Below are 23,774 nucleotides of genomic sequence, written 5' to 3' on the forward strand. Positions count from 1 at the left end.
ACTTCCTGCTGTAGCTCGTCGTCAAGTCGAGGTCTGACTGCTCTCGTTTGTTTGGTTGTTTAGTTGAGTGTTCAGTGTATATTTTATTTTATAGAAATGTTTTGCAGTGGTACGAAACTCTGAGCTAAGTAAAAACCAACCACTATAATTACGATGTTATATACTTCTACAGCAGGTACTTTTTAAAGTGAACTTTCTACGGATGCTAAAAGGTTGAAAGTGGGAACGGTGCCGTCTCTGAGTCTCAGGGAATCATTTGTCTTTACCTCTTATTAACTTTCATTTCCTGTCATTAAACGGACGATGACCATGACGTGGCTTCTTTCTTTTAAATGATGCAAAGAGTATATATGTTTTTAAGTATATAAATATAATGTACATAATATAAAATCTAGCAACAGCATTGTGTGGATGCAGCGACGACGGAGGCAGAAATTAAGAAAGAAAACTCAGTACAGTATGTACACTTTTAATGATAAAAGAATATTAAAACAAAACAAAGTTAAGTTAAAAAGGCGTCGTCTCCATAAAGACATAGTTCTCTCTCTTGTTTTACAATAAGAAGAAGGCTTCAGTGGTCCGTTTAGTGCCTGAAATCTTCCACTGGTGGCTCCGCTGGTTTCCATTCAGCCTAAATGGAAAGAGGTCGTCGTGTCCACTGAGGTCAGTTTCAGCATTGTGTCCCTCTTTTCTGTGTTTGGTTCCCAGTTTGATTGTGTGTTGAGTGTTTCAGATCTCTTTGAACCTGGAATAAAAAGATTTGAGAATGACTATTAGACATTTAGAATGAAATCAAATACTGTTTAAAGGGACTATTTGTAACTTTCAGAAATGCTTGTTAACAGCGACATCTGTGGCCGTGAAATCAATGAAAGTCAGCTTCGGGCTCGCGCTTGCTCGCTCTAAATAGACATGAACGAGCATCACTCAAAACAGTGAGGAGACACACGTCAGCTAAAACCACAATATCACTCTATATTTCAGCTGCTTGGCAGTAATGTTAGCTGACCAGACCAAGGTCTCTCCATGAATCACTGCTGATACTGTGTTTGCTTTTCCTGCCTCAGCGAGGCAGCGGGGCTCTGCAGCTAGTAACGTCTCATCTCCGCCTGCAGCAGGAGAGAGCTCTGACCGGGTGCCGAAGGGAGACACCGGCACCCGGTCGGTAACCGGACGATAACGTTTCTCGCTGAAGAGCCCCGTCACTTCACAAGACACGGGAAACCTCTGTTGGTCTGGAGGAGCTGCAGCAGTTATTTCTGCACAAACGTCCACTGAACATTCACTAGATATTCTCAGAGCTAAACTAACTCTTCTGCAGTGTGGAGTGAGCAGCATGCACGTGAGAGGTGGAGAGAGAGAGCGAGAACACGCGCGCTGTCTGAGTGAAGGCAAGCAGGCAGAGGGCACATGTATCCCGACCCGGTACATTTAGCTTCTTAAAAAGTTACAAACAGTCCCTTTAATATCCTAATTTTATTCGTTGTTTAAAGGAACAGTTTGAAATTTTAGGACATACACTTATTCGCCGTCTTGCTGAGAGTTAGATGAGAAGACTGTTAGCTTGGCTTAGCATAAAGACTGGAAACAAGGGGTAACAACTAGCCTGGCTCTGTCCGTGTGTCTAAGCTGTTCAGACTCAGACTCCAACACAAACTACAGTGAAGCACCAAAACCTCTTGGTTGTATCTAGTGAAGCCCGTCTGTTAAACAGTGTTGGCCGCGGTCGGGGAGACCTTCGTCTGGTCAGCTAACATTACTGCCAAGCAGCTGAAATATAGAGTGATATTGTGCTTTTAGCTGACGTGTGTCTCCTCACTGTGTTGAGCGATGCTCCTTCATGTCTATGTAGAGCGAGCACAAGCGCCAGCAACAGGACGCTGACTTTAGTTGACTTAACGGACACAGGTGAAGCTGTTAACAAGACATTTATGATTCTTACTAACAATCCCTTTAAAGCTGTTTTAAACGTGCTTTTTATTTGTAGTTTTTGTAAACATTTGCTATCATGTTGAAAAATATGCAAATATTAATCTCAAGGACTTCCTGAAATGAATGTAAATAAAGGTAAATAACATTGAAAACAGCGTCAGTTTCTTGATCCTCGGCCGGTGGTGGTACTCACCCTCTGGCTCGGGGAGAACGTCGACACCAACCCTGAGCTTCTTTATATACGAGCCTGGTCAAAAACTGAAGACAAACAAACAATGAGTCAGTCGGGGAGTCGTTACTGGACTGGAATAAGCAGCAATGAATGATCAAAAGATCTCAGCTAATGTTGTTGTAGTGAGAGATTAAAGAATGAACAGATGAAGAGAGGTTTCTGACCAGGCAGGCGAAGATGTCGGCAGAGATGAGCATGTAGAAGACGTTGTTCCAGCCGGTGGGAGAGATCACGCCGGCTAACAGAGGACCGATCGCAGCTCCTGCAGAGAAAACACCAACGTCACCGACTACGTTTACACGCACACCAATATTCCACTATTATTCAGAATATGACAATATTGTGAATTTGATACGGGTCATATAAACGGCTGTTTGGATAGCCATATTCTGAATGGAGCATTAAGATTAAGACATGTGGGATATAAAAGAGGCTAAAACTATACACCTGATGAACTACACAGCTGGTAATAATGTTAGTTTGAACCATTAATAATATTACATATAATGAAAAGAGGAGCTTTAAAAGAGTGAAGTAAAATAACTCCGTACGTACCGATCGAACCGGTCCCGTCAATAATCGCCGTCACCGTTGACAACGCCCTGGAGTTTCCTCTCAGACTCTCGTGTGTTCCCTGTTACACAACAAACACATCAAAATATACTTAAAGTACCAAAAGGAAAAGTACTCGTTATTACTCAGAACTTGAGTAAATGTACTTAGTTACATTCCTGCATTGCAGAGACATCATGTAAATAGAGAGGACGTAGTTTAAATGTTTAATCTACGTCCACTAGATGTCATCAGAGTTAGTGCTTTTGTTGGATGATGATTTGTTGACAGACGGCAAGGACATAAAACAGTGAGTTTCCCATGATGCTTCAGGTCTTACCAGGTCAGCAGATACAGCGGTAGTGATGAGAGCGTACGGTCCGTTCACCAGGCCTCCACACACCAGCAGCATTCCTACATACGGGAAAAAATACTGTTAATAAAGACTTCCTTCATGAAAATGTATGTTTTTTATACACTGTATACCAGGGGTCAGCATCTTTACTATCTAAAGAACAATCTGTCTGGAGACGCAAAACATTTGATCATTGTGATGAAGGTAACACAGTTTATAGTCTAAGTATATAGTATATAAGTCTAATGCAGTGAGGGCCAAAGAGACAATGTACTACGGAGTATTAGGACCACATTGAGGGAAAAAACATCTGAGATTTACACAATAAAGTCAGAATATTACGAGAATAAAGTCGTAATATTACGAGAATAAAGTCAGAACTTAACGAGAAAAAAGTCTTAATATAAAACAATAAATAAAGAAGTCTTACCGACTGTAGTACCGAGGCTCCTTTGTCCGATGTAATTATAGAGGAAAAGCTGCAACATGAACAAAACAAACAATCAGTTTAACATATATCAGTCTACTACAAACCGTGGCGTCATTACATATTTAGATTTCTAAGAAGAAGAGCCTCACCATCGGAGCAGCAGTGATCAACATGACGCAGCAGGTCGTCGCTCTGCCGCCGGTGTAGTCGGACACGAGGCCCGCCATGATGCCTCCTGTAGACACACAGCACATTCAGGTCAGATCACGTCTGTGATGATCTGTTACACTCATTCAACTTTACTGTTATCTAGTTAAAACAGGACGTTGGGAAGCAACACAACATGTTAATAACAACTAAGAATTTAAAAGTTAAAACAGGATCCGGGGACAGTTGAATCTGAAATATAGACCCGAGGTTCAGTAGACGTTTCCTCCTGTGATCAGAGCTGATCCATTCAGGTATTTCTGTCATCCATTTAGTATTTCCTTCCATTTCTTCTGCAATAAACACGTTGAAAAATGAACTCCTAATGTGACCGATTAGTCGAGGCTCAAAGCTTACCAATGATTCCTCCGACATCAAACAGTGTCGACATGTCTCCCGCCTCTTTGGCCTCAAAATGTGCTGAAAATGAAACACAACAAAACCCACATTAATTTAGAAACATGACTTTTAAAGATGTGTATAAGACTATAATGTATGATGTATATTCTCCTCGTTGTGTGTAAATACTGACCTACGTTGGAGATGTAGAGAGGAAGCCAGTACAGGAACGTGTAGCTGACCAGTTTGGCGAACATCAGGCAGAGAGAGAACTCCACCACGCCCTGAGAGACACATAACAACACCATGAAAACCTCTCAGCACGTCAACATGTCTTTATTATCACTGGGATATCATTCACTATCGACTGACAGGAGGCTGGTTATGTATAATATATCACATGTTGACAGCATGCTTGGAGTTTTATACCGATGTTACGGCTGCAACAAGCAATTATTTTCATCATCGATTAATCTGACGATTACTTTCTCGATTAATCGGTTAGTTCTTTGTTCTATAAAATGTCAGAAAAATGTTGACCAGTGTCTCTAAAAGACCAAGACGACGTCCTCAAATGTCTTGTTTTGTCCACAACTCAAAGATATTCAGTTTACTGTCATAGAGGAGGAAAGAAACCAGAAAATATTCACATTTAAGAAGCTGGAATCAGAGAATTTAGACTTGTTTTTACCTAAAAAATGACTTAAACTGATTAATCAATGATCAAAATAGTTGGTGATTAATGTAATAGATGACAGCTAATTCGTTAATCGTCATCATTATGGAATATAAAAATGTTGTTTCACTTTGTCTCAGTACAAAGCAGCTGCAGAGGAACTTACTACCTCTAACACCTCTGATACCAGGCTGCGTTAAAAAACGCCTCCCTCAATAACTACGTGGCCTTCGTCGTGTAAAGTAGCACCGTTGCTCTTTTTCTCAGAATATGACTGCTATATTTAATAAAAGTGTCATAATGTCTTCTCACTATGGCAGGGGAGTGACATTAATCATTACGACTGATGACGCTTTTAGTAAATATAGCAGTAATCTTCTGAGAAAACTGCTTTTGCTCCCAAGAACCTCTGTCTGTGGGTGTCGTGACTCAGAACGAATTTTAGGAACTTGAATAAATATGTTTTCCTTATCAGCATTAAAGTTACTGTGTGTGTCTTTTCTATGTGATTATAAACCAAATGTAAGTACTTTTACTCGGTCTGAAAAGCAGTGGTATCGGTGCATCCCTAATCTTAATGCCACGGTGTTGTTTCCCCTCCAGAGGGCGCCAACGTAAAGGATTTTCGAACACACACAAACTTAGATCTATGCTGTGTTTCACTTCATTTTGAGCTTTCGGTCTAACAGATCTTCGTAAGAGCAAACTAAATAAAGTAAAACACTGCAGAGATCCAATATGTCTTTTATCAGTTTGATGCTTCCATCGTCTTAGCAAAGATTAAGCCCGGAGTAGCGGTGGTCGTCCTGCGTTATAAATAAAGACATTTGGATGGTTAAAGACAGACGTGTCTCTACTCACCGGTATACTGAGAGCCCCGCAGAAGCTGATGGCCTCGGGGTGCTCCTCCTCGACAACCTCCGCAGGCTCGGCGGTGATGGAACCGTAGGCGGGTCTCTCAACGTGGGTCGAGTTCTGTGAGACGGTCTCCGGATCGACGCTCTCCTTTTCAATCTGACATCACAAACACACACACAGGCATGAGCTCAAGCAGTGTTGTTGGCAAAATACTCTCTGAGTTTCCATCTTATGTTTTCCATTCTATGTATTCTTTTCCATCTCATTTACTCTGTTTTTATGTTCATTCTGTGTCTATCCCCCCCCCCTATTGTAAAGCACTTTGAGCAGCTTTTCTTGTATGAAAGGTGCTATATAAATAAAGTTTATTATTATGGATGAATTAGGAAGATGGATGTTTGTTGTTTTAACTCACGTGGTGCTGAGGAGGAGTACAGTTGACGTGTTCAGGTTCTGAATAAGAGATAAGAGGAACAGATGTCATTGGTAGGTTATAGATATACACTATAACCATGGTGTGTGTGTGTCTAATGTGAAAGAACAGAAACGTACTCTCAACCAGGAAGAAGAAGCACAGGACCCCAGTGGAGGCGATGATGAGTCCGGGGACGATGAAGGACATCCCCCACTCCGAGGACACGAAGGCTCCAGCGATGAGGGAGCCCAGGATGTTTCCCACGGAGGTGTGGGAGTTCCACACGCCCATGATGAAGCCACGCCTGAGGAGCAAAACACAATTCATCAGTTAGTCGTCAAACACGTTAAAGACATAGTTCAACATTTTGGAAAAGACGCTTATTATAGCAGTCTTTCTGGAAGTGAGATTATGATCAACATCATGTCTGTGTGTTGAGGTCGGATCATTAGCTTAGCTTAGCATGAACACTAGAAGCAGGGGGAACGGTTAGCCTAGCTCCGTCCTGTTCCAGCACATAACTCCTCCCAGAACCACAAATTGAAGTTTTTACATTTGAGTGTACAGATTAAACAGACAAGACACAACATGTTAATTACTAAGCTTTAAAGGTGCTGGTAGATGTATTTGTGCACTTCAGACAGAGCCAGTCCGAGAAATGTCTGAAAAATGTCCAAAAGGTGTCCAAAAAAAGTCCCAAATATGTACGAAAAAAGGCGGAAAAAAGGCATAAAAAAAATCTGAAACATGTAAAAAAAAAAAGTCAGAAAAAGGTGAAAGAAAGGCAGAAGAAAAGTCTGAAACATGACCGAAAAATGTAAAAAAAAAAGTCCGAAAAATGTTTGAAAAAATGTCAGAAAAAGACGAAAGAAAAGTCCGAAAAATATCCAAACAAATGTCCGAAGAATGTCTCAAATATGTTTGAAAAAGTCTGAAAAATGTGCTTGTTATTGTCAACTAGACAACGTAATTATGCATCATGATATATGACTACATCATGATTCCATTGAATTATCATATTGACCTATTGCCCAGCCCTAATTAGACTGACATTGCTCATTACTACAGCGTTTTGTTCTCCATGTACTAAACTAAATAACGAGGTTTGACTGGACCCAATCAGGCTTTTGTGACACTAAACTTGGTGTATATTTGAGGGGTATTTTATATTCATGATGTGTATTTGATGCTTGTGGTTCTGAGATGAATCTAACTCAGGGATCACTGTGCTGTCAAAACGTGACAAATGTGCATGTGTGAGTCTGCCAGCTACAAAAAAAGCCTCTGATGCAGCATAGTCAGCAGGACGGAGTACTCACTTCCCCTTTCCAAACCAGTTGCCGACACAAGCCACCACTGCAGGCCAGCCGGTGGTCTGCATGAGCCCGTTCATGACCTGCAGAATGAACCAAACAGAGAGTCGGTGTTAACGTACTGCATTAAAGCCTCTTAACGCCGGTACGACTCTACTTAAAAAAGGAGAAGGAGAGGAGTCTTAACATTCCCACACCAAACCTACAATAAGCCCAGACGCACTCGTGCAGTCATGTGATGCAGCTGTGAGTCATGTGATGTGTGTGAGAGGAAAGCGTGACTAAGCCCCCGTGAGATCTCCACATTATTACAGAGAAGAGATGATAAAGAAGGTCTGTACTGACCCACAGAGATCACAGCGACCACACCTGGGAGGAGGTTAAAGGGTTGTTTATCAATACCATACATCAGTGATAGCTTCATGGAGGTGTTACAGTTTAGAGCTGCAACAATTAATCAATCAGTTGTCAACTATAAATTAATCTCCAACTATTTTGATAATGGATTAGAGTTTCAGTAGTTTTTTAAGAAGTCTAAATCCTCTGATTCCAGCTTCTTAAATGTGAATATTTTCTGGTTTCTTTCCTCCTCTATGACAGTAAACTGAATATCTTGGAGTTGTGGACAAAACAAGACATTAGAGGACGTCATCTTGGGCTTTGGGGAAACACTGATCTACATTTTTCTGACATTTTATAGACCAAACAACTAATTGATTAATCAACAACGAAAACAATCGTTAGTTGCAGCTCTAATATCGTTGTAAATTGAAATTGAATTCTTTTGGTTTTGGACAAAACAAGTTATTTGCAGATATTACCCTGGGCTCTGGGAAATCAGACGGATATTTGTAATCATTTTCTGACATTTTAGAGACTAAAGGAGGAGAAACAGGGAAATAGTAATAGTTGCAGAAGCAGCTTTAATACTGTACACAAGAAGGGAAAGTAGCATGTGTCCAAAATTGGCTTCTTCCCTTGTTTCGGAGGTAAACCGACTCCTGATGGTAAAGGCTGATGTGTGTGGTTATTACTGGTCAAAGGGACTTTTAAAAAAGACTGAAGTGAAACTAAACTCTGCCTTAACTTGTACTGAGGTTGCATCCACAATGAGACTGACGTTCATTTCCCGTAGAGTCAAAGAAGACAAATGAAACCTGGCTTGTGTGAGTGTGTGTGTGTGCTGCACGTTTTGGTGGTGAGTCAGCAATAAACAGATCTCTGAGCTTCCCTCTTTGTCCCGTAATGTGAGTCTGTTGTACGCTCTAGTTCTGCCATAAAATGGACGAGAGGTTGTTTATAGTGATTCAAAGCTTCCTAATTCTGTGCAAGGTTTAAAGGTACATTGGGCGTTGTACCACAACAGAAAGACAAAAGACAGGATGTGAACCTGCTCTTATATTCATAGGCAGATATTTTGGTACAAAACTAACAGTGTCAAAGGAATAGATTTACATTTTGGAGAATATTTGCTTTGCAGAAATGTAAACACGTCGAACAGGTTCATCCAGCCTTGCAAAACTTCTGTGCTACATCTCCAGCTATAGTGCGGGAACAAGATACGGTCAGTGAGCAGAATGGGAACATCAATCAACAGGGTCTTTTGATTGGTCTATTCATCAAGACAAAGGGTGCACACACTTTATTTAAGTGACACTCTTGCTGTTTGTAGCTCCCTACAGGTAGTGCAAAGTTAAAGAGTCATTGAGTCACCAAAATTTAAAGTGGAATTCTGGTGGTTAGATTTGGCGATTTGTTGTGTGCATGTGGAGTTTCTGGAGTCAGGGTGTCTCCTGTGTTTACAGCCGGTCAGGGAACAAAAGAAAGTACACGACTTTGTGATGTTGTGTCTTTACCTGGATGGCGGCGTAGTAGCCTAACGAGTGGATTTTCCAGTAGAAGCCGAGGCCAAACAGACACGTGAACAACCCGCTCATCAGCATCCCAAAACTGAGGTAGTACCGCAGAGGCAGGCGCTCTCCAAATATCCCACTGTGAACACAAGAAAGGATTAGGACTCAATGTAAGACATACAAACACACTCAAAAGAGACAAGAACACAACAAAGGCTGCCGGCGACAGCACATACAGACCTGAAGAACATGCCGAAGGCGTAGGCGACCAGGAAGGAGTTATCCAAAACCCCAAACAGCGTCTGATAGTTGTCCTGGTCTAGAGGGACGACAGATCAAACCATTAGATTTCTCCATGTAATCGTTCAGGATGGTTTAGTAAGAGTTGTGCAGCATCAAGAGCCCTCAACAGCTTCCCCCCCACCACTTATATTTGCTAAAAGGCACGACTGATCCAGGGAATCAAACTGGGTACTTTTTCCACAGTACAAACTAGAACCACTGTGTTTTTGCAACTGTCTGCTACGTAGCACAAGGGATTTCTGCAATGTCCCAGGGCTAGTCTACATTATCTACTCATATGTGAAGTGTCCAAGTTGATAACAAATGAAGGACTTACCGAACGGCGCCCAGTCACACCAGGTGACATTGTTGGTGATGTTGAGGTCTGCTGGTCGGACGGCTGAGGAACAGTTTCTGTGCAGCTGACTCTGAGTATCAGACAGAAAAACATAGATGTAAGCAGGTGAAACGAGCCCGATAAAACACTCACGATACAGCACTAGATATGTTTAGATATTGATATTATTAAACAGGGGTTGCAGGAAGTTGTGAGTGCAGACATTTGAGTAAAAAAACAGTAATTTCTCATGTATAAATTGTATATTTTATTGCCTTTCATAATATTAAACATGCCCACTTTTGCTGCAAATAATCTGTCTGTAGCGTTAAAGGACCATACCATAGCTGCTGCATGGTTTTAGACCATTTATTAAAAAACATAAACCAAGAATCTAAACAATCAAATGCTTTTTCAGCATCTAAAGCAATTATTGCTAAATTTAAAAATGTATATAAATAAATAAATAAAAATAAAAAATAAATAGAAGAGTAAATAGGGGAATTAATACAAAGGTAAATAAATAAATAATCAAATTACAGAATTATCAGAAATATCAATTTTGTCAATTAATTAATGCCTATATTTATTTTTAATATTATTTTTGGTACATTTAATGTTATATTCATTTATTTATTTTTGATTTTGGCAGAACTGCTACAAGTGAACTAGGTGAAAATAATGCTTTCTTAAAAGATTAATGCATCACATCAAAGAATGAGGGAACTAATTCAGCCAAAAAGCATATTTACATATTAAACAGAGCCTCATAAACCTCGGATGTGTCTGGTAGGAGTTCAGGTAAATTTGCATGAGACAAAAAATCTTCAATCGCGGCTGCATCTGAGTTATCTGTAACTTGTTTTGATAAAATTAACTAAAACTTCTGCTGCCTCCGCGGAAACGTGACCGTCTGAGGCTTTAATTTCAGGATTATGTGCTATCTGATCGTTTAATTTAACCTTGAGTGGCACTATTAAGATAAAGATTTTGTCTCTGGACAAGAAATTCAGTTGTCATTTGTCTCCTTCCTTGTGTTCTTTAATGAGGATAGGGGAAGAAATTCTGTTAAATCTAACTGGATTTCATGATGAAGGAGCTCCAGAGAGCATCTAACAGACAGCGTTTGACCTCTGACCCTCACTCACGTTCCTGTAAAACCCCCCTGTAGATAAGAAGATATTGAATTGTCCCAGTCACCTTAACAATGCTGATAGGTTTCCGTGACAGATGGTACGCCGTGTAGAAGAGGAAGGTGAGGAAGAGAATGAAACCGCGATACCTGCAAAAGAGAGATAAAAGAATTAGGAAGTCTTTATAATATATATTTATAGTAATGTTATAATTACTTTATTATTAAGTTATATGTAAGTACTGTAACAAAAATATAAATGTAGAAACATAAGCAAACTGCTGCCAGCATGTCATGGTTTATCACATAGAGTAGAAACATGGCATGGCATTGTGAGAAAAGAGTTTTAATTAACACAAACTATTCATTACTCTGAAGTATTTTACAACTAACAGGCTGCTGGAAATACTACTGAGTGATGTGTAAATGTGTAAGAGCACAGGTACAACGTTCAGTCAGGGTGCTCATAACAAAATATGAACTATTTTGATAATTGATTCATTTTCTTTGTCAATTTTTAAGCACAATTTGCAAACATTTGATGGTTTCTGCTACACAGATATGTGGATTTGATGCTTTTTCCTGTCTCACATTATAGTAAATTAAAAAATATTTCAGTTTTGGACTGTTGGTTGAACAAAAAAAGAAGCTATTTGAAGGCTCTGGGCTCTGGGAAAATATGATGGGCATTTTTCACAGTTTTCTGATGTTTGAGAAAAAGATTGTCAGATTTATTGAGAAGGAAAGTGATAATGAGTTGCAGTTCTGCTTAGTTTTTCCTCATAATTATGACACTGTCTTATTATTCTGACTCAGTAAGTCATAGTTACAAGATACAAAGTAATTATTTAGATATAATAATGTTTTTTATTTAATTTCTCATCGATTTACGCTGTAAAATTGGCAAAGTAAAGTACTGAATAGTCACCACAGTGGGAGAGCCTTTCGTCTTTTCCCAAATTCCTTGAATTCTGGATGTTTATCGACGACCGTATTGATTCGTTAAAAGGTCAAATCTGTGTCGATAAAGGAGGAAGCTCAGAAATGCACATTTTTTTAATGGAGTTTGGCGTGACCCTAGTGGACATATCTGAACGAAAACTAGGAGTAGTAATTAGTTTGTAACAGGTAGTTGGGTATAGAAAATTAGGTATTTACAAGCACCCAATATAAATTCAAAGATATGGCTTTTTTTTAATTTTTATTATGGAGTTTGGCGTGGCTCTTCATTCTCACATTAAACTCCACACGTACCTGGTGGACATTTCCAAACAAAAACCAGTAGTAGTAATGAGTTTCTAACAGGCAGTTGAGTACAGGAAATTATTTATATATATATATATATATATATATATATATATATATATATATATATATATATATATAGTAAACACTGGTTTTACAAGCCCCCATTATAAATCCAAAGAAATGCCATTTTTTTTAATGGGGTTTGGTGTGGCTCTTTATACTCCCATTATAACCCAAACGAAAACAAGTAGTAGTAATGAGTTTCTAACAGCCAATTGGGTATACAAAAATTATCTATATATAATATATATCTATATATATTATATATAGTGGACACTGGTTTTACAAGCCCACAATACAAATTCAAAGAAATGCAACTTCTTTGAATGTCACAAAACTTGTTATAACTGCTTGTTTTCGTTTGGGTTATAATGGGATAATGAAGAGCCACCAAACTCCATTCAAAATAATGCCATTTCTTTGGATATGAAAGTTTTTGATCTCCCACCAAAACAAAAAACAAGCAGTTATAACAGGTTTGTAACTGGTAGTAGGGTGCTGAAAAGTAAGTATTTATATAGTGAACACTGGGTTTACAATATGCCAATACCAAATTAGGTATTGATATAATGAACACTGGTTTTATAAGCCCCCCATACAAATTCAAAGAAATGCCATTTTTGTGAATGGAGTTTGGTGTGGCTCTTCATTCTCACATCAAAACCCAAACGAAAACAAGCAGTTATAACACGTTTATAACTGGTAGTAAAGTGCTGAAAAGTAAGTATTTATATAGTGAACACTGGTTTTACAACACCCCCTTTAAAACCTCTCAGAATGTGTTTTATCTGTGTAGTTAAGCCAATCATTTACCTCACAGATTAGAGATAACAGTCATTACAGAGCAGCGGCTGTAGATGAGAGGATGCCATTGGAGGAGGAGAACAATAGAACAAACTTACAAACTATCTCGAGAAAAGGACGTGATGAATCGTATGCCGGGAGCCAGAGGAGTCTTCATTGTTCGATGAAAAGTTGATTAAAACTTTTAAAAACAGTTAAATTCCAGTCATGTCGTCGGGAGAAGTAGAATCAGACAGTTTATAAAGCGACCCTGGTGCTGTTTGAAGCAGACTCACGCGACCGTTAGTGACGGTTAGTGACGGTTAGAGACAGTAAGCGCTAACTTAAAGAATAAAATAGTAACCGAGCAGCTTCCTGATGGGAGGTCGAGTCCGTAAAGGTCTCCATACTGTCCGGGTTTATATTCGGTACCGGGTCCAGAGAGCCAGCCTACCGGAGGAGATGATGGAGAGAAACGGCGGCGTGTTTTTGATTATTATTAGACTGTAAATGAGTTATTATTCCACGAGATGTTTCCAGACGGAGCATCCCGGCGGAGGAACACGTGATCCACTTCCGGTGACGTGTGAGTGAGGAGCAGGGATAAATAGTTCCCAACATGGGGGTCGCGACCCCTTCTCAAGGGCCGCCACCGTTACGTCAGAGGGGTCGCTAGATGATTAATGAGGGAGAGAAAAAAAAAAATATATATATATATGAGTGGTGGGATGTAATTAAGGAAAAAAAAAAAAAGAAGGAAAAAAAATAAATATATATATATGAGTGGTGGAATGAAAAAAAAAATTATATATATATATATGTGGTGGAATGAAAAAAAAAGTAAAAGGAAAAAATAATTATATATACAGTATATATGAGTGGTGGAATGAAAAAAAAATAAAGGAAAAAAAATAAATATATATATGTATATATGAGTGGTGGAATGAAAAAAAAGTAAAGGAAAAAAAAAAAAAAGAAGGAAAAAAACAAATATATATATATATATATATGAGTAGTAAATGAAAAACAAAAAACAAATATATATATATATATATGTATATATATATATATATGAGTAGTAAATGAAAAACAAAAAACAAATATATATATATATATGAGTGGTGGAATGAAAAAAAAAAGTAAAGGAAAAAAAAAAAAAACAAGAAGGGAACAAATAAATAAATAAATATATATATATATGAGTGGTGGAATGAAAAAAAACGAATGAAAAAAAAGAAGGAAAAAAAAAAAAATATATATATATGAGTGGTGGAATGAAAAAAAAAAAAATATATATATATATGTGGTGGAATGAAAAAAAAAGTAAAAGGAAAAAATAATTATATATACAGTATATATGAGTGGTGGAATGAAAAAAAAATAAAGGAAAAAAAAATATATATATATATGAGTGGTGGAATGAAAAAAAAGTAAAGGAAAAAAAAAAAAAGGAAAAAAAAATATATATATATATGAGTAGTAAATGAAAAACAAAAAACATATATATATATATATATATATATATATATATGAGTAGTGGAAAAAAAACTAATGAAAAAAAGAGTAAAGGAAAAGAAAAAAAAAAGGAAAAAAAAAAATATATATATATATATGAGTAGTAAATGAAAAACAAAAAACAAATATATATATATATATATATATATATTTGTTTTTCATATTTTTCATATATATATATGAGTGGTGGAAAGAAAAAAAACTAATGAAAAAAAGTAAACTTAACTTTAAAATCTTAACAGACCAACATTACATGTTACTGCAGTCTTGGAAAGGGAGGAGTTAGCGGAGGGTACTCAGTTGGTTGCAATCTGAAACCACACTGTTAGATGTCACTAAATCCTACACACTGTACCTTTAATAAACAAAACTTTGCGCTAGGAATTGACATCCGTTTCGTTTGGCGCAACAACAATCTGCTGCCAATCTGCTGCTTTTTTATCAACGACTACAAATAAAATACTCGGAGCACATGCAAAGCAATGACAAAATACTGCTTAAAATGTAAATAAACCATTTTAATTAATCAGTCTCCAATCAGTAGATGCGTTTACATCTGCATTTATCTATAAATTAATGAGTGATTCTTACAGTAAAAGTGAAATTTTGACCTGAAGACGACGCTAGAAGCAAAGTTCGGGATCACCAAAGTCTTTAGGATACATCATCTTGGAGTCATCAATGTCCGTACAAAATTTTGCGCCAATCCATCAGCTAGATGTTGAGATTTTGGGTCTCGTGGTGAAACTAGATGAAAAGTCTGTAATCACCAAAGTCAGTTGGATTTATCTTGTAGAAAACATGAATGTCTGGATGAGATGTCACAGAAATCCATCTGATATTTGTCGAGATATTTCAGTCCGGCGGCTAAACACGTCCCCGACAGCGAGGAGTCTGTTTCAGTTCACCTTTACTGTAACTCCAAACTCAACATGGTTGAATGTAACGCCTTGGCGTACGCTGTGGAAGAGACAAACGCTGCCGTCAGTGTTTTTAATGTTTTCATGTACAGATCCACTGAAGCTCAGCGGTGTGTGTGAGGTAGTGTGTGTGTGTGAGGCATTGAGGTACCTTTGGGATTGTTGTGGAAGACACAGTTGTTGGCGCAGGTGTCGGGGTGGGAGTCCCAGAAAGAGGAGGCACAGCAGCAGAGAGGAGGAGGCTCCAGCTTCTCCTGAGACAGTCGCTCCTTCATCTGAGCTCTCAGAGCCTCAATGAACCTGCAGAGCGTTACAATCAGCCTGTTTATCAGCGTCACTAAGACACGTCAGGATGCACATGTAGATGTCCCAGTTCCAGGGGGCCCATAGTTCACTTTACTGAACCATATGTGTTCATCTTCTCTGGTGTCACAAGGAGCTCACACAAAAAATAACTGATTATGAGCATTAAAGTAAAATTGGTGGCAAATGTGTCTCCATTAATTTACCTTGCAGCTACTTTCCCTTTTTCCTCTCTCTTCCTCCTCTGCAGCTGCTCAGCTCTCCCCTCCTCCTCCTCCAGTCGCTCCAGAATCAGCAGCTCTCTCTCCTCCAGCTTCTGTCTGACCTCCGCCAGCTGACGAACTCCCTCCAACTTCCTCTCCTCCTCCAGACGAAGCTGCTCTTTCTCTGCTTTGATCCTTCAGTGGAGACATTTGAGAGGAGACCAAGGCTTAAGATTTCACCTGTATTTTAGTTAGTCTGAATGTTACACACAGAAGCAGAGTATTGAGCCATATTTGGGCAAAATAAGGGGATATTTTCTAATACTTGTCCCCACTGTTGAGCATTATAAATGACTTAAAGCATCATAAAAACATTCAACAGCCATCTTTCAAAGCTACAGATTGTTTCTAAAGACAGGTTTTGAGTGTAGAATCACTTTAATCACACAAATAAGAGGAAGTGATGCAGGATAAAACACTGCGGTCTCGTCACCTTGCCGTCCTCTTCAGGTGTTTCCTGTTCTTTTTGTTCTCCTTCACTTGTTCTCTCTCGATATTCATGTAGAGACGGCGGTGCATCAGGAACTGAGACTGACGCTGCAGAGAGAGAGAGAGGCGTTTAACATCTGGTCTGACAGGACACGTAAAGTCAAAGCTTCATGAGCATGTCTGGTGATGTCTACCTGTCGTTTCAGCTCCTCTTGGTCAGTCAGAGGCCACAGGACCGGCGGTACTTTGAGGTCGGACTTGAAACCAGGATCAGGATGTGATTTGTCAGATTCCCACGACACAGCTCCACTCTCCTAAAACAGAACAGAGTCAGATAACTAAATATTTGTTATATATCTTCAAGCTTGATTCTTTCTCAATACAACATGTTACAGGAGAAGTCTGGTAGATTTTTCTTATTGTCAATAAATCCCATAAAAGAACTGATTCTACTAACAAGCATCATGTGTGTCTCAAAGCCTGATATTATCTTCTTTCTCTGTGCCACAGAGCTTCATTGTTGTCCAAAATCTATTAAAAACACATCAATGAACCACATTGTTGAGCTGGAGGACTTCTTCCTTCATCACCATGAACACACACTGTAGTTTATTAGACTAAATCTTAACTGCCACAAATACTCACTAACACTAGAGCTGCAACGATTAACCGATTAGTTTATTATATCGATTGTTTAATATTTGATGTATGTTTGTCCTTGTTTTAAAGTATCATGTGTTTTTATGAAATGTGTTTTGATATGTAGGGTATTGCTGTTCCTGCTTTAATGTATATCATGTGTCTTTTGTCGTTAAACCTGCCCAGGAGACTACAGTTGAAAATCAGCCAAAAGGCTAAAACTGGCAGATTTACAGAAATGTCTGTTAATGTGCACTGTCCCTGTAACTTTAAACTGTATAAATAAATAAGTAAAATTAAATATTAAATTAATCACCAACTATTTTGATAATCGATTAATCCGTTTGAGTAATTTTTAAGAATAAAAAGTCTAAATTCTCTGATTCCAGCTTCTTAAATGTGAATATTTTCTGGTTTCTTTCCTCCTCTCTGACAGTAAACTGAATATCTTTGAGTTGTGGACAAATCAAGACATTTGGGGACGTCATCTTGAGCTTTGGGAAACACTGATCCACATTTTTCAGCATTTTCTGACATTTTATAGACCAAACAACTAATCGATTAATCAGGAACATAATCGACTGATTAATCGAAAATGAAAATGATCGTTAGTTGCAGCGATAACTAACACATCTAACTCATAGCTGAGAATCATCCCCAACAAATTTCCACCTGATTAAAAAATGCTTACTAAAAACTACAGTGTCCAGCTGTTTTAGGAAACTATTGAGCTTTTATTAAAAATGAAACTATATATTTGTGAGCTGTTTTAAAAGATTAAAATCTTCAGTAGGAACCAAAGTGCTCAGAGTAGGGAAGTTGGACAGCATTATATAGCTGTATATAAAGCTGTATATTTTAATTACACTGTACCTGTAAAAGCCCAATTAGGGACAAGAGTATATGCTAGCTATAAACTCTCAGTGCAGCACATCACTATGTCACAGTGCATCGTCCCTATCAAATCAAATAAATTCAAATTCAGATCTGCCAACCCTTGCAACGTAGGCAGACATAATAGATTTAATTGTGTAAGTATTCACCCTCTTTACATTCTTAACTAATCTCCATCAGAGTTAGGGTGTAGATAAATGAAACCAGCATAAACTGCACTGTTTACTGTTGTTCCTTGTTAGTATCCTGGACATGTAGTGATTCATAAGGCGTTAGTTATAGGAATATATTACCATTGACCTTGTACACTTCCATTATGTGTCATGTGGTGAAGTGAAACATCACAACTTATACTGTAAACTCTAGTAAAATGGAACATGTCCCAGTTTTGCACATATAATTACACTAAACACTCATTTCTCATCCGGAGAGGAAGGACTCATCTTCCTCTGAGCTGGGACTCTGATCTGATGACCTTTTATGATCTGATGAGACCAAAGTTAATTATTTGGCTATACTAAATGTTATGCTTGGCATAAACAGAGCTTTCAGCTTTTGAGGCGTTCCCTAACTCTTAGTTTGTCAGGCTTCAAAGAATGACTTTGGGCGAGTAGATTTCTGACCCACTTCACCAAAGTCATTTTTTTTCTTACCCTAATACTAATTGTTTTATTTGTTAATGGTTATCAAATAACAACAAAGACTGAAGTTAATTGTCATGGGTATATATATAAATGTTGTTTGCATGAGTTCAGACTAGATTTTCTGTTCATATCCGAGTAATTTATAGTTATTCGTTACATCCCTACTTGACACACAGTGCACCTGCAATGAAATGACTGTTATCTGTACCAGTGTTGGCTGAGACGACTGATGGAAATAACTGTTTATAGGATATTAGTAAATGTCTACATATCATTTATCCTTAAAAAAACCTCATTAACCTTCTGCTGAACGAGGGAACATTCATGTTGACTGGTGAAGAGATGATCACCCCCCTCTTCCTCTTCCTCCTCCTCTTCTTCTTCTTCCTCCTCCTGCTCTCCTCTCAGCAAGTGAGTTCCAGTTTTCTGTTGGGTGCAGAGGAAAATGTGTCTTATGTGCAACAACATACACACTCTTAAGTATAGAAACAATATGTCCTTAAAAGAGGAACAAGTGTGTGACAGAGACGCTCACATGTCTCGTTGGAGAAACGTTCCATTCGCCTCCGGGAAGGTCTGACGTCATTTCCCCATGCGGGCTCATCCGACAGGCGGCCAGTCTGAGTCTGACCTGCCTCATTCCTCCTTTAGACTGGAAAAACAACGTGGAAATAAATAATCCTACAGATTAATCACTGTCACATTATTCTATCACTCACTCAAGGAAACAATGCAGTCATTCTGACTGCCAAAAACAATACACACTTCACACCGTACTGAAGAAAATAAAACCACATTACATACACATTACAAAGGGATGATAGAAGATAGAAGACTGTCGGGGCAGACTTTGATCCTCCACAGTAAATATAAGAACCTGACAAATACTGGGTTTGTGAGGCCAATATTGATATTGAAAGTTCAAAATATCTGATAACAATAAATCAGCCAATTTGGTTGTTAAGGAACAAAATACTGTATGTGCTGAGGATGACATTTTACAGTTGAAGTGCTCACCAGTGTCTTCACCAGTCCTCTCTGGTGGACAAACTATGTAATGGACACTATGGTTGCGTCCAAAATCGCATACTATGCACTACATACTCAATGTGTACTATCGTTCAACATACTTTTGTCTGAATAAACAGTAGTGTGTATCTTTTTGGACACACTGAGCAGTAATTTACACCCTCACTTCCTGAGATTCTCCTTACTGGTTTGAGATGTGTAACCATGGTAACCCGTGTCAACATCGTGTGTTTATGTCGGAAACCAATTAGTTACAATTAAAATCAGTGAAACATGCAGTTTTCTGAAAGGGCAACATATCAAACTAGTTATCAAAACATAAGATTACTAGATTGGTTAGATTCCTTATTTAATTCTATAACACCCTCTCACCTCCAGCGAGCTCCTCTGATGTGCAGCACCTCCTGCAGACGTCAGCCTCTCCCCAGCAGACACATGCTGGGTCCAAACCTGATGCTGCTGTTGTGGGATTCTCCCGTCAGGTTTCACCTCCTGGACGTAAACACACAGATTTACAATGGGGAGGTCAAACAACCGGAGGGCTCAGCCATGCTTCATCTTCACCATGTAGTGCCAAAACAAGTAGTCAAATAATTGATGGAACACAATTATTTTTAAGTGAGGATTTTCTCCTCTTTCCTGTTCACTTTACGTTTTAGACAGTTGGTTGGATGAAGCAATTCAAAGAAATGTGAAATAGGAATGGGCATTTTCACGATTTTCTAACACTTTAAAGACTAAATGTTCAATCAATTAATCTAAAAAAATAACAGAAATTCAATGTTGAAAATACTCAAATGTGTGAAAACACAGTAAGTGAGCTCTCTCCCCTCATTGATTATTTGGAGTTAATACTGCCTCATTAATACTTCACTGTCAGTCACAATAATGTTGTCTTACCATGGAGTCTGTCTGAGGCTGCCGTCTCTTCTTGCTGACTTGAGCTTGCTGCGCCACACGATGGCGTACTTCATCTTGAAATCGTCGAAGGCTCTCTTCAGTCTCCCTCCTCTTCTCTGCCTGGATCTCCTCGGTTAGTAAAGCCAGAGCCTAAAACAAGACATGGGGAGATTACTTTAGGAAAAAACGCAGGCTCTCAATTCATGTGACTTTGCTGTAGGAGCCCTCACAATTAGAGCTGCAACAATCAGTTGATTAATCAATCAGACGATTGACAGAAATCGAATTAGCAACTATCAAGCTTCAGCTTCTAAAATGTGAATATTGATGATTTTCTCATCTTCTATGATATCAAACTTAATATATTTGGGGTTTGGACTGTTAGTCTGACAAAGTCAACAATATGAATATGTTAAATTGGGCTTTTGGAAATTGTGATTCGCATTTTGGAATATTTTTTAACAGTTTTGGGACCAAATTAAATAATGAAGCAATAATAAAAATAATCGTCAGTTGAATTTCCAGAGTTTTTGATTTTTATAACATTTTTATTAACTGAGAGTTAGACCCAGTTAGTTAGTTATCAAGACTGATTATTTATATTATTTTTATATATATAATTATATTTTTCAATATTTATATTTTCATTTTATATTCTATATATATTATTTATATATTTTGTATTATTCTTTTATATTTTGTAATGTTTATTTTCTTTAAAATGATCTTTTTTTAATGAGTCTTTTTATTGCAGCAGACATTACAGTACTCAAGTTAAAAAAAAATTAAGTATATGTACAAAAACACCCCAAAAGATATACATACATTATTGCATCACTAATTAAATATATTCTGCATAAGTAGTGCTGACTAACAGAGGATTCTTACACTGTAATATTGCAAGTAGTGGAAGAAGTACTCAGATCTGATAAATTAGTAAAAGTAGTAATACCATAGACTTAAAATACTCAGTTACAAGTAAAAGTCCTGCATTCAAAAAGTAAGTAAAAAAGTACTGGCATCAAAATATACTTAAAGTAACTCATTATGCAGAATGGCCCATTTCATAATAATATATATCACTGGATTATAATTAGTGATGTATTAATGTGTCCATCACTACAACTGCTTTATATACTGCTGGGTAACTGAACCTATAGTAATACAACACAATTTATTAGTTAATTTATATTATAGTGGAGTAGAAGTTTAAGTTGCATAATATATAAATACTCAAGTAAAGTACTAGTACCTGAAAGCTGTACTTAACCTACTTGAGTAAATGTAGTTAATGTTCTACCACTGGTTAATATTAATTTTAGTTAAATTAATCACTTTTATGAACCTGCAGGTTAAAAAAAATATGAAGTTTATGTACAAAAACACCCCAAAAAGAGATATATACATTATTGCATCACTAATTAAATACATTCTGCATAAGTAGTGCTTCTTACTTTTGGTACTTTAAGGATATTTTGATGCTGACACTTGCTTATAATTTTGATTGCAGGACCAGTATTGCCAGTAGTGGAAGAAGTTAAAATACTAAGTTACAAATAAAGGTCCTGCATTCAAAAAGTAAGTAAAAGTACAAAAGTATTACCTTCAAAATATACTTAAAGTTAAAGTACTCATTATGCAGAATGGCTAATTTCAGAATAATATACTGTATACACTCTCAATATTTGCACTATCTGTTTATATCATGTTTATTTTTGTTTAAAGCTTATTTTGTAAATTGTACATTTTTATTCTTATTTTATCTAACGTTTTATCTATTCTTTTGTTATTATACTGTTTAACTTGCACCAACAAAGCCAAGGAAAATTCCTAGTGTATACCTCTTACACCTGGCAATAAACACCTTTCTGATTCTGATTCTGATTATATCACTTGATTATAATTAGTGATGTATTAATGTGTCCATCACTACAACTGCTTTATATACTGCTGTGTAGCTTAACCTATAGTAATACATCACAATGTATTAGTTCATTTATATTATAGTGGAGTAGAAGTTTAAGTAGCATAATATATAAATACTCAAGTAAAGTACTCTCAAAGCTGTACTTAACCTCCTTGAGTAAATGTAGTTCATGTTCTACCACTGGTTAATCACTGTTATGAACCTGCAGGCTGACACGTGATCACCACTATATTACTGTTATGAACCTGCAGGCTGACACGTGATCACCACTAACGGTCTCTACGGTTGCCTAGCAACAGTTAGCTCAGCTCATTAGCTCATTAGCATTAGACAGCTAACTGACCGTCGGGTTCTCGGTGAGCTCCTCTCCGTCCTCCAGCCAGACTCCCACCGACACCACCACCGGGTTCCTCTCCGCCAGGACCTTACTGGCTCCTCTGGGTGCTGCTGGAGGCTCCGTCCTCCGGCTGAGTGGAGCTCTACAGCCGCAGCTCCTCCACGGTGTGACCCGGCCGGTAGCCATCACTGTTACTCACTGTTTGAGTTTCGCTCACTTCATCTCAACTTCCGTTGTTCAAATGAACTGCCGGAGCTCTCTGACGCATTACCGCCCCCTTCAGGTCAGGAGGACACACTGTGTAAACTCATTATAAAATAGGAAGAAAGGGAGATAAATCAACTAAAATCATACTATTTATTTATTTTATATATTTTATTAAATATTGCAGGTGGTGTTAGACTTCAATTATTATTATTTTTTTAATTATTATTATTTATTATTACATATAATTATTTGAAATTTGCAGTGTACAGCAGCAAAGGGGATAGTGCAAAAAACTAGATGCATCAGCTAACACATTAAAGAGCTAAACAAAGTGTAACAAAACTATTTAAATAAAAAAGTGATAACTTTACAGGAAAAAAAGTTGTGATATTAGAAAATAAAGTTATAATATTATGAGAAAAAGTCAGAAGTTTACGATAAAAAAGTCGTAATATTACGAGAATAAAGTCATAACTTTATGAGAAAAAAAGAAAATAACATAAAATTACTATTTATTCTCGAAATCTCTGATTTTATTTTTTTCTCAATGTGGTCCTAATACTCTGTCGTACCGTCGTACCATAGACCTACAACAATGATAAATAAAAACTAAAATGTAAACATAAAACAGTTATTCATTTCCACTCATTTTTTAATAAATCCACAGGGAGCCTCTGGAGAGGAGCTAAAGAGCCGCAGCTTTCAGACCTCTGAACTAATGGGACCTCTTATTGATGGATGAACAACAATATAAATTAAGTAA

At 37.6% G+C, this 23,774-nt stretch overlaps 2 protein-coding genes across 2 annotated transcripts; both read right to left on the minus strand.

Annotated features, from left to right (window-relative positions):
* Nucleotides 1-453: 453 nt before the first annotated feature.
* On the minus strand, nucleotides 454-13,573 carry slc37a2 (solute carrier family 37 member 2). Its single transcript, XM_074611774.1, has 18 exons — nucleotides 13,124-13,573; nucleotides 10,982-11,063; nucleotides 9,782-9,872; nucleotides 9,403-9,481; nucleotides 9,166-9,301; nucleotides 7,316-7,392; nucleotides 6,134-6,300; nucleotides 5,997-6,034; nucleotides 5,585-5,737; nucleotides 4,241-4,331; nucleotides 4,066-4,128; nucleotides 3,651-3,736; nucleotides 3,502-3,550; nucleotides 3,057-3,130; nucleotides 2,720-2,798; nucleotides 2,329-2,426; nucleotides 2,126-2,190; nucleotides 454-745 (listed from the first exon to the last, which is right to left on the minus strand). The coding sequence occupies exons 1-18, from the start codon at nucleotides 13,180-13,182 to the stop codon at nucleotides 730-732; spliced, it is 1,503 nt and encodes a 500-aa protein (XP_074467875.1). The 5' UTR covers nucleotides 13,183-13,573; the 3' UTR covers nucleotides 454-729.
* A 1,479-nt stretch (nucleotides 13,574-15,052) lies between these two features.
* Nucleotides 15,053-23,028, minus strand: ccdc15 (coiled-coil domain containing 15). Its single transcript, XM_074611775.1, has 10 exons — nucleotides 22,811-23,028; nucleotides 20,541-20,690; nucleotides 20,013-20,132; nucleotides 19,147-19,263; nucleotides 18,912-19,037; nucleotides 16,629-16,748; nucleotides 16,439-16,545; nucleotides 15,949-16,140; nucleotides 15,591-15,739; nucleotides 15,053-15,479 (listed from the first exon to the last, which is right to left on the minus strand). Exons 1-10 carry the CDS (start codon nucleotides 22,988-22,990, stop codon nucleotides 15,430-15,432), a joined length of 1,311 nt encoding a protein of 436 aa, XP_074467876.1. The 5' UTR covers nucleotides 22,991-23,028; the 3' UTR covers nucleotides 15,053-15,429.
* Between the last annotated feature and the right edge of the window lie 746 nt (nucleotides 23,029-23,774).

Source organism: Sebastes fasciatus, chromosome 16 (assembly GCF_043250625.1).
Source record: "Sebastes fasciatus isolate fSebFas1 chromosome 16, fSebFas1.pri, whole genome shotgun sequence".
Lineage (NCBI taxonomy): Eukaryota > Metazoa > Chordata > Actinopteri > Perciformes > Sebastidae > Sebastes > Sebastes fasciatus.

What these genes read in the sequence shown, in the direction of transcription:
- slc37a2 (XM_074611774.1), bottom strand. Translation starts at nt 13,182, where the DNA reads ATGAAGACTCCTCTGGCTCCCGGCATACGATTCATCACGTCCTTTTCT. An exon ending in AACCTATCAGCATTGTTAAG is followed by an intron (nt 9,873 to 10,981) that starts GTGACTGGGACA and finishes TCTGATACTCAG; the next exon opens with AGTCAGCTGCACAGAAACTG. An exon ending in GCGGGGCTCTCAGTATACCG is followed by an intron (nt 4,332 to 5,584) that starts GTGAGTAGAGAC and finishes TGTGTCTCTCAG; the next exon opens with GGCGTGGTGGAGTTCTCTCT.
- ccdc15 (XM_074611775.1), bottom strand. Translation starts at nt 22,990, where the DNA reads ATGGCTACCGGCCGGGTCACACCGTGGAGGAGCTGCGGCTGTAGAGCT. An exon ending in ATCAGAGGAGCTCGCTGGAG is followed by an intron (nt 19,264 to 20,012) that starts GTGAGAGGGTGT and finishes TTGTTTTTCCAG; the next exon opens with TCTAAAGGAGGAATGAGGCA. An exon ending in AAGAGGAGCTGAAACGACAG is followed by an intron (nt 16,546 to 16,628) that starts GTAGACATCACC and finishes TCTCTCTCTCTG; the next exon opens with CAGCGTCAGTCTCAGTTCCT.